This window comes from Cicer arietinum, chromosome 2 (genome assembly GCF_000331145.2).
Source record: "Cicer arietinum cultivar CDC Frontier isolate Library 1 chromosome 2, Cicar.CDCFrontier_v2.0, whole genome shotgun sequence".
Taxonomy (NCBI): Eukaryota; Viridiplantae; Streptophyta; class Magnoliopsida; order Fabales; family Fabaceae; genus Cicer; species Cicer arietinum.
Window position 1 is genome coordinate 44,862,913 of NC_021161.2, and position 9,738 is coordinate 44,872,650.

At 28.8% G+C, this 9,738-nt stretch overlaps 2 protein-coding genes and 1 pseudogene across 4 annotated transcripts; all 3 read left to right on the forward strand.

The window, feature by feature from the left end:
- The first annotated feature begins 279 nt into the window (after positions 1 to 279).
- LOC140918629 (folylpolyglutamate synthase-like) lies at positions 280 to 1,605 on the forward strand. Of its 3 annotated transcripts, none has more exons than XM_073365329.1 (4): positions 280 to 525; positions 654 to 799; positions 937 to 992; positions 1,470 to 1,605. In XM_073365329.1, the coding sequence occupies exons 1-4, from the start codon at positions 513 to 515 to the stop codon at positions 1,534 to 1,536; spliced, it is 282 nt and encodes a 93-aa protein (XP_073221430.1). In that variant the 5' UTR covers positions 280 to 512; the 3' UTR covers positions 1,537 to 1,605. The 3 variants fall into 3 exon arrangements, 2 of the variants coding, with proteins under 2 accessions (XP_073221430.1, XP_073221431.1); XM_073365330.1 differs by having other exon boundaries at positions 297 to 525; positions 657 to 799; XR_012162052.1 differs by lacking the exon at positions 1,470 to 1,605 and having other exon boundaries at positions 321 to 525; positions 657 to 799; positions 875 to 993.
- Positions 1,606 to 2,107: 502 nt separating this feature from the next.
- On the forward strand, positions 2,108 to 5,410 carry LOC101498495 (folylpolyglutamate synthase-like). The gene is made up of 9 exons (XM_073365327.1): positions 2,108 to 2,132; positions 2,446 to 2,506; positions 2,820 to 2,866; positions 2,991 to 3,068; positions 3,221 to 3,384; positions 3,461 to 3,911; positions 4,058 to 4,211; positions 4,337 to 4,488; positions 5,066 to 5,410. Exons 2-6 carry the CDS (start codon positions 2,494 to 2,496, stop codon positions 3,483 to 3,485), a joined length of 327 nt encoding a protein of 108 aa, XP_073221428.1. The 5' UTR covers positions 2,108 to 2,132; positions 2,446 to 2,493; the 3' UTR covers positions 3,486 to 3,911; positions 4,058 to 4,211; positions 4,337 to 4,488; positions 5,066 to 5,410.
- LOC101498842 (pectinesterase 4-like) overlaps positions 4,384 to 9,738 on the forward strand; it is a 14,059-nt pseudogene continuing 8,704 nt past the window's right edge.

The following is a 9,738-nucleotide window of genomic DNA, read 5'->3' on the forward strand; positions in this document are numbered from 1 at the left end:
CCTTTATAATTTTTTAATGGATGAATAACAAATTCATTCACCATACTACTTTTCAAAAATTAAATATTTCTTATTATTTTAAAATAATTGTATTTATACGATAGAAAACAACAATTGGATCTGTACCAAAAAAAAAAAAAACAATTGGATGAATTTACTTCTGAATAGAGATAGATTAGATAGAAGTGAATAAATAAATTCTTTTTCTTGTCCAAAAAAAGAAAAAATACAAATTATTTTTTCAATCCTACTTGAAGCTGAAGTTGTCTTTTTCTGTTATATTTCTCTCCAATAAACAAAAATGGAATCATAGTATAAAACCGCATACTTTGTTTATCTTATGTAACAAACAAACAAAAAACGTAAGACGCCTACCACAAAATTCAACACTTTCTATCCCCTTTTAATCATTCAATCTCAACTCCACCTTCCATTTTCACTCACTTCACAATTCACAGTTTCACATACACCACACTCTTCTTTTTTGATTCACAATTCAAACCTCAAAACCGATGTCTGAACAAGGTATATTATTCCCTATTTTGAATCTTATGTTCATTCTTACCCTTCTGGGTTGCTTCAACTCAAATTAAAAATTTGATTTTTATTATTTTTACGCTATTTTCTCATGTGGGGTCTTTTCCTTTTTGCAAAAGGTGGTGATGGGTCACCGGAATCTCAATCGTTGACTTCCTATGAAGAAGCATTGGAAGCTTTGTCCTCTTTGATCATCAAACGCACTCGTGCTGATGGTAGCAATATGGGTGATCAATTTGATGTTCTATTTGAGTATCTAAAGGTAAAGTTTTGAAAAAGTTTGTGAATTGGACAATTGGGTTTTGAGCATAGTTTTAAATTGCGATAATTTTCATAGATGCTAGATTTGGAGGAGGAGTTTATATTATGATAAAATGTGGACAAATGCAATCGATACAGCTACAATTGTCATTGCCATGCCTCATTGATATCCGAGAAAGATTTCGTTTAGATGGGTGAGTGGTTCTAATTCTTTGTTGATTTTATTTCCTTTTGCTTTGCATTCATATACTTGTTATTTTGCTCTTATTGAATTCAATTTCTATTATGTGTCTGATATATGCTTTGTCGAAGATGCATGCTAATTAGGCTTATGAATTCTGATAGCTTTGTGAATGATAGACTTGTTTTGCAATGAAATTATTCATATGTACTGGTACTTTTGTAATTTTCCTTATTTTGTGGAATAAGGAAAACCTACATTATATTGTTCCTTTTGTTGCAGCATTACTCCTTACTTCAGTTGTTTGATTGTCTAGCATATTCTTGTTGCTTCTGCAGTACAGAAATATGTGAAGAGAAATTTTTAGCATACTTCTGGTGGTGTTTGTTGGACTTTAGTCCTTTGAATCCTAATTTTGACATAATTAACAAACATACAATGTTCATACACCACATGATAAATCTAATATTTGAATTGAGCAAGATTTCAGGAACAACAATCCAATCCTACACACTTGGAACATATTGCTTGGAACACAAGAAATCAACAAAAGTTGATTATTCACTGAGTAAATCGATTGGGAAATCGATTTCATAACAAGGGTGTAAGGAAACACAACTGTTTGTGTCGGTATAATCGACTGGGCAATCGACTGACTGAATTAGAAATGAAAATTGCACAAGTCAGTAGCACCCCAGTTTTGAGGGTAATCGATTGACAAATCGATTATACATCTCACAAAGTAAACCTGATTGAAATACATCGATTGGGAAATCGATTGGACAAGTCACAGTGGAACCCCAGTTTTAAGGGTAATCGATTGGCAAATCGATTACTTAAATATCACTTGCAAAATAACCTTTCCTGTGACATACAAATCGATTGGACAATCTATGTTGTAAAATTTCAATCAAGTCAAATTTGGTTGCAATCGATTGGCAAATCGATTGAACTAAATCCCAGGTAAGAACGTTTTCAGACAAATACATACAAATCGATTGGCACGTCGATTAACATCAAAATAGCTGAGTCACTGACTTAAACACAATCGATTGGCAAATCGATTGACAGAACTTTTGAAAACCCAGTGAACTCTGAGCTTGTGACCAAATCGATTCTGAGTCTCGCCTTCAAGATATTTGCAGCAGAACAGGTTTGATCCCCGTGTTTTAAATTTCTGTCGAATTATTGTTTGGTAGATATATTAATTCTTTGGGTATGTTGTTATTAACGAAAAATACTTTATTTTAATTTTTTTATGCAGGTAGATGTTGCTATCATGGAGGTTGGATTAGGTGGAAAATATGATGCAACTAATGTGTTATGTATAGTTTTTATTTCAGTAGATATTTATTGGTCTGACATTACAAGACTACATGAATAAATATTGAAACTTGGTATTTGTATTAGTTTTTCTAAAAGTTAATATCTTGGAACATGCTCATGTACATATGTTTGTATTTCAGGTTCAGGAACCTATTGTGTGTGGAATAACTTCCCTAGGGTATGATCACATGGAGATTCTTGGTTAGTTTTCTACTTTTGAATTCTAGGTAATTGCTAATTTAATGCAAGCTTATAGCTACAAAAATATACATTTAAAAAATTGACTAATGTTGATTGTTATGAACAAAATGTAAACAAAATGCAAGAAATGTACTGCTTTAAATTTATAATTACCTTTTTATCCCCCAATCATTTCTATATTACCACTTTACTCATGTATGGTCAGTTTTAAACGACTTTGTCAAATTTAGTGTTGCCACTGTTCGTAATGTATAGCAGAGCTCTTAAGATTATTGTTAAAGTTGAGTTAACTTATTCTGAATTTTATTAACAGGAAATACTCTTGGCGAAATCGCTGGCGAGAAAGCTGGTATCTTTAAGGTGATTTTTCCATGTCGAATATTTTTTTCTTATTTTCAAGAAGAAAAGTTCTTTTGTGTTGACTATGGACAATGTGCACTTTCTTCCGGATAAATTCCATGTATTTATCCTCATTTGTTTCTAGGACCGGATACCTGCTTTTCCAGTGACACAGCCTGAAGAAGCCATGCATGTACTTGAAGAGAAGGCTTCTAAATTGAATGTATGTTCTTCCATGATGGTGTTTTGCTTCTTTTGAAATAAATTTGAATGACTCATCACTTGGCATAATCCTACAATATTTACGATTATTAATTCAAATTTTTTTATCCATGCATTCAAGCAGCTAAGCTAAGCAAATCATGCTAATTCCAGGTACCTCTTCAAGTGGCACGCCCGTTAGACGCCAAATTGCTAAATGGTTTAACACTTGGTCTTGAAGGCAAACATCGATATTTAAATGTCGGTCTTGCAGTTGCGCTGTGCTCGATATGGTTGAAAAGGACCGGACATGTTGGAGAACACACTTCGATCAAACCGTAAGTTGAAAATGTAATTCTTTTTACGTCTTTTTTTATGCCCTACTGATGAAGTAGTTAATCTACTTGCATGAAGGGCGCTTTGCGGGAACAGTTCGTAAAAGGGTTAACAAATGCAAGTTTGCAAGGAAGGGCTCAGATTGTTACCGACAGGCACTTCAAAAGTGAACAATTAAATGAACTTGTTTTCTTTTTAGATGGCGCTCACAGTCCTGAAAGCATGGAAGTTTGTGCAAGGTGGTTTATGCAAGGTGGTTTTCTCCTTTTATCAAAGAAAACAACCTGAACCAAACATTGTTTTGTCAGCAACTGAATAATCCTAAATCCTCGCATGAAGTAGTATAAGCTGAGAAAGTACCAATCAAACTATGCAGTGGATTCATTTAATCAGAGTTGATGATTCATTTCTTAATCGAACTTTGAGTTAAAGTCGTTGAGTGACCTGCAGATATTGCTGTTCAAGTGTTTGACTGTCCGAGATCTTCAGTTACTTCTTCCTCGCCTGATGGAAACACGTGCTGATCATGGTTAGTAGTCTCTCAAAGGATTTTGCTAGGACGCAATTATCAAAATTGGTTTGGTACCACGATGATTAAAAACTAACTATGATTAATAGTTTTTGGCAAATAAGGGGATTTCTTCTTATAAAGAAACAATTAAATTGAAATTGTAGGAGTCTATTTCAAGAAGGCGCTGTTTGTACCAAGTTTATCTGTGTATAACAAAGTCGGATCCCAAGCATCAACATTGTCTGATTCTCAAGTTGATCTATCATGGCAGTTCAATCTTCAAAGAGTGTGGGAAAATCTCGTGCAAAGCAACAAAAGGTGTTTTAAGAAGTCATACTTCTAATTTGATTATTTGTGATTATTTTGTGGCTATAAAATGAATTTAGAACCATACTTATAATTGTTTTATGACCTTACTCCGTTATCCCGTTGGCTTATAGCAGGTAAAATCACCGACATTGTTTCTGAAGAACTAAAAGATGATATGTAAATGAGTGCCAGTAATTGCAAACATAGTGCAGTGTTCTCCTTGTTGCCTATGGTAATCAAATGGCTTAGGGACAGAGCGCAACAAAATCAGTCGGTTCGTTTTCAGGTAACATAAATTACACCAAAGAGTTGCAAATTTCTGATGTCACATCTCAATTTAATAATGAGTTTAATCTTCATGAATTGACAGCGTAAAAAGTTTTACACAGTCGACAAATCATAACAAATCATGTAGGTGACTTTATAAGTAATTTTGACAAAAGTTAAAACATTATTAACGATCTAACGTCTGTGATTGATTGACGGTATAAAACATTAGTATAATGTGCACTTGATACACATTGTTGCATGTTTTCTTACCATCTAGCTCACATTAAGAGAATATCGATAGTGTAGATGAGGAATAAACAAACTATGAATATAATACACACTGTTTTCAACACTCTAACTTTCGCTGAAATTCATCTAGGTCAATTGTTAGGTTTGGTATGACCTATTTCGAAAATAGTGGGATCTGCATGAATTTCAACAAATTATAGAAAAAATGTGGAAACAAACGTTAGAGAATGTGTTAATAGCGCTACTCATAGTATTGCTCTAGAAAATATATATACATCTCGACTTATCAATCGTGTCCGAGTATAGAGATCTAATTTGCAAAATTTGTTTGACTGATGAATCAGGTCCTTGTGACTGGTTTGTTACATCTTGTTGGCGACGTTTTGAAATTAGTTAATTGATTCGATGGAAAAAATTTGAAGTTTCTTTCAAGATGGGCTTGCATTATAATTTCAAAACACACCAAGAAGTGCTTAGAAGTCCTAACACATGGGCATCAACGGTGCAGCTCTAGACTCCATTGGTTAATCCTTAGGATGGTGGTTTTCTATAGGAAAATTTTTGATGAATTTCAATTTTCAACTGTATGGTGGTAACTTTTGATTTTCAGATTCAAGATGGTTTCATAATTTGTTCCCTTTTTTTTAATCTTTTCTCTTGAAGAATTGAAAAAAGTATCATTTTCACTATATTCAAGGCTTTGCAATTTGTCCTTGCTTATTTAGAAAGTAGCTTATAATATATTTCAAAATTTCGATATCAAAATGATTGATTCCTATAGAATTGCCCTTTAAATGACATGCAATTGCTCCTTTAAAATGTAAGATTGTTTGGTTTTAATGGATGCAAATTAATTTTTATTAAAAGTAAGTTAAAAGTAACGTAATTTATATTTGAATATGTCATGGTAATGAACAATAAATTTGAAATTTAAATTGTTTATTTATTTATTTATGAAAGTTCTAAATTTCTGTTTCAAGTTTAGATTTTATATTAGGAAATTTCTCTTATGGGAGTTTTTAAATATGTTAAAAAAAATTAATCAAAATCAATTTAATTTTAATGATTATACGAAGATGAATAACATTGGAGAGAATTTTCTTTACAGCATAATAGTCTTATAGAGTCTATCTATAAACACTTCAAAAATCTTGATATTAGACAAACCTTAAGCGAATGCCTAAGAAAATTTAATTTATCCTAAAGCATTATTTACTGTACTCAACCATATAAAGCAACCAAAAATAAATAAGCACAACCATTCAAAACAAATCTAATTCAACCATTCAAACAGCATAAACCAATAAAGCTTAGAGTGAAAAGATTATAGATCCAATAGGGTTGAAAACTCACAACTACAGAAAATTAATGAATACTACATACAAGAGTAATTTAATTAAACACAAATCCAACAGATTCAAGCACGTAGAACTTGCAATGAGTACCTTCACGAGTGGCTAGCTCAATAACAATAAGGACCTAATTTGATCAAAATATGGAGAAAACAAGAAATATAATAAGAATAAGGTATACAACCTGTGTTCATCAAGATGGAATTATGACCAAACTAGTTAATAACAATGATACATAATTACTGTCACCATAATCTACTCCTTCTATTTTTAAGTCACCAAAGTAATTAAACCTCGGAAAATATAACTTAATTAACCAACTCTCCAACTAAAAACCATAACTTAGAAAACATATAGCAAGCTAAAAAAAATTAATGATTTAACATTTATAAATAAAAATTAACACAAGTTAAATGGTTTAGTATCATTTTATTTAATTTTTCATCAGAAGTTAATTTTACTTAAAATAAAACAATACGAGGTTTTAAGTTACCAATACCACAAGAAACTCTACTATATGTAATCACAAAATTATCTACTATTTATAAATTCTTGTAACTTATTATTTGAAATTGAATGAACTAATACAATACTGTTGAATTTTAATATGATCAATATTTTGGAAGCTTTGCCTCTTCTAAAAATATATAATAGGTACAGTTATCGATGAAGAATGCTAATACAAGTATAGAACCATAGAAAAATAAAAAATATCACATGATGATGTCAGAAACTTAACCAAGCATATATTTCTACTTCAAATATTGTGGAGAATTTTAGTAAAATTATATGTTATTTTATAGAGATTAAGTTTAATAGGTAAATATTTTATAGACTCAAAACATATTTAAACTTTTTAAAAAATACCTAACAAATTTTATCTTATTTTGTTTTCTTTCTCTTTAGAAGTCACATTTATTCATCAAATCAACTTTTTTTTTTGGAATCAAACCAACATATAAAATAGAGAATTAAATATAACATTATTTTAAAGCAAAGACAAAAGTTTAGAGTAGGTAGCTGTTACCACAATATATCCCTTGAATTTCCTAGCTAGCCAACAAGTATGATAGTAATGACTTACTCACCAAGAGTTCTTTATCAAACTACCACTTTGAGCACTCTCTTTCTTCAATGAAACTAAGGAATCATTTTACCAAAATAATTAAAACCAATAATCAAAATCACAAAATAAGATTTGCCTCATTTAATACAAACTATCTCATTTATTTTGTCTATTTGCTTCAATTGGTCAATATGCAAAAATTATCACATGACAAGGTAAATTAAACCACGTTATCACATGACATGCAAAAGTTATCAATATGCAAAATAGGACATGCCATTTGCTTCTATTGTTTTCTCCACTTGCCTCATTTAATACAAGTTATCTCATTTGTTGATCTCTTCGTTTAAATAAATTAAACCATAACAAAAAATATATAATATAAATTTTTGTTATAACATAAAAAAGGTAAATGGCGAAATAATTGACTTCAAATGATTAATGAATTTTAGTTAAAGGCGATTTATTCGGGAGAACTCAAATTTGAATCTTAATTTAAAAAAATTCTTATTTTAATTTTTCTTACTTTAAAACTAAATTTTTAATTACTAGAGTCTATTCTCTTAAGAAATAGAGGGTTAAAAAAATATGAAAAGTCTAATAATCAAGTTTTATTTTCACACAAAAAATTAGGAGGTGTTTACTCAAGTCACATATTCATATTCTTCCGTAATTATTAAATTACTTTTTCTAAAATCCAATTCATTGCATTTACAGGAGCTGTATAACAATAAATTAATGAAAAGATTCTTGAAGAGAGATCTTTATTAGTATGGATTTATTAAGACTCAAATTTTAATAGCAACTCTTTTTTCATATTGGTAATCTTTGTTTTCATATAGGTAGAGTAGGTACATGACAATGGCATTTTGGTGTTGTTTTCATATGAGAGTGAATATAAATTCATACCATTAATTGTATTTATTTGATGGTATTTGATTTTGAAAAAGTAATTTTTCTTTCATTTATTATTTACTATTTAATTTGTAGGCTAAAAAAGTAAAAGTCATTTTTTATATAATAAATGCTATACTTTATTATTTCTAGTAAAAAATGTAAGAGATTGAAGAGGTAATGCCGCGTGCAAAACAAAAAATATAAAGTCGTTCTTTTTAATTATATATATAGATATAGAAATAAATTTGGCATATATTAATCAAATTCTTAGTTATCAAAGATAGTGGGTTTTTTATTTTTCTGAAAGAAATGAGTAATTAATATATATATAAATTCCTAATTATCAAATGCTTTTATATATATAATTAATGATGTATTTGAGTCAATCGTTTTTTTTTTAGAAATCAAACTAACTTATAGACTAAAAAATTTAACATTATTAAGAGATGAAAAGTTAATGATGTATGAGTTAAGGAGTGCACAAGTAAGGAGATCAATAATTTGATTTCTATCTTTATCACAATTCTAACAATTACTAACAATATTAATATAACATTGATTGAGTTGTTCCTTACCAATTCATGACAAGGTTGATTGAGTATCATAACCATGAATATGAATAAAAAATTATTAATAATCATTAACAATACATCATTTTATTTTTGGACTTATGACACCAATTTTTCAACCCTTACCAACAAAAAATAATCATTTTGATTCACATGAATAATAATTCTCATCCTATGCAATAACGATAGATAGACATGTTTACTATTATGCAACAAAAAATATAAGATAGGTATTCTTTTAGGTGTAAGAGACATAAGGAAAGATATTTGTCATTTATTTATTTTTCTACAAGATATTTTTCATTTATTTAGTAGTACTTTTCTATGATAAATAAATATAAACCAACATTATTACTAAATAAGAAAGTGAACAACTTATAAATTCATCAAACATGAGCACATAGAATAATAAAAATTACAACCATAATATATAAGTGATTTATACATAAATGAAAAATTCTCAAGCATTAATTCTTGCATATCTATTTATGGTAGAAAATGAGAAAACCAATGAGAGACTATGCATTTACTTATGCTGGTCCCATTTTGTTGTTTTAATTATTATTGGTTTTAATTAAAATTGTAAAATGATTCTTTTATTTCATTGATCAAAGAGAGTGTTCAAAGTGGTAATTTGATAAGGAGTTGGTTGGTGTGTATCAAATTTTGACATAATTCCAAGGTTTTTATTTTTATTATTTGTATTTTTTATTTCAATTTTGTTATAGATGCAATTAATATCAAAATATGTCCACATTATTCAATACCTCATTTCAATTTTGTTTAATACATAGATGCAATCTATATCAAAATAGATTCAATTTTTTTCAGATAAATAAATAAAACAAATTGAAATTTTTGTAACTTCTTAAAATGAAAATTTTCTATGTATAAATGGTATATAGAAAATATAAAACATCTCGTTTTTTTTTTTTGGGTAAGGTTTGAAATGATTTTTTGTAATTAACTGTTGTCATAAGTCCAAAATAAAATCATCTATTATTCATGGTTATTAATAATTTTTATTCATATTCATTGTTATTATATAATAATAATAATAATAATAATAATAATAATAATAATAATAATAATAATAATAATAATAATAATAATAATAATAATAATAATAATAA

What these genes read in the sequence shown, in the direction of transcription:
- LOC101498495 (XM_073365327.1), top strand. An exon ending in AGAAAGCTGGTATCTTTAAG is followed by an intron (nt 2,867 to 2,990) that starts GTGATTTTTCCA and finishes ATTTGTTTCTAG; the next exon opens with GACCGGATACCTGCTTTTCC. An exon ending in AGAAGGCTTCTAAATTGAAT is followed by an intron (nt 3,069 to 3,220) that starts GTATGTTCTTCC and finishes TGCTAATTCCAG; the next exon opens with GTACCTCTTCAAGTGGCACG.
- LOC140918629 (XM_073365329.1), top strand. An exon ending in TTCTATTTGAGTATCTAAAG is followed by an intron (nt 800 to 936) that starts GTAAAGTTTTGA and finishes CAATCGATACAG; the next exon opens with CTACAATTGTCATTGCCATG. An exon ending in GAAAGATTTCGTTTAGATGG is followed by an intron (nt 993 to 1,469) that starts GTGAGTGGTTCT and finishes GCAAGATTTCAG; the next exon opens with GAACAACAATCCAATCCTAC.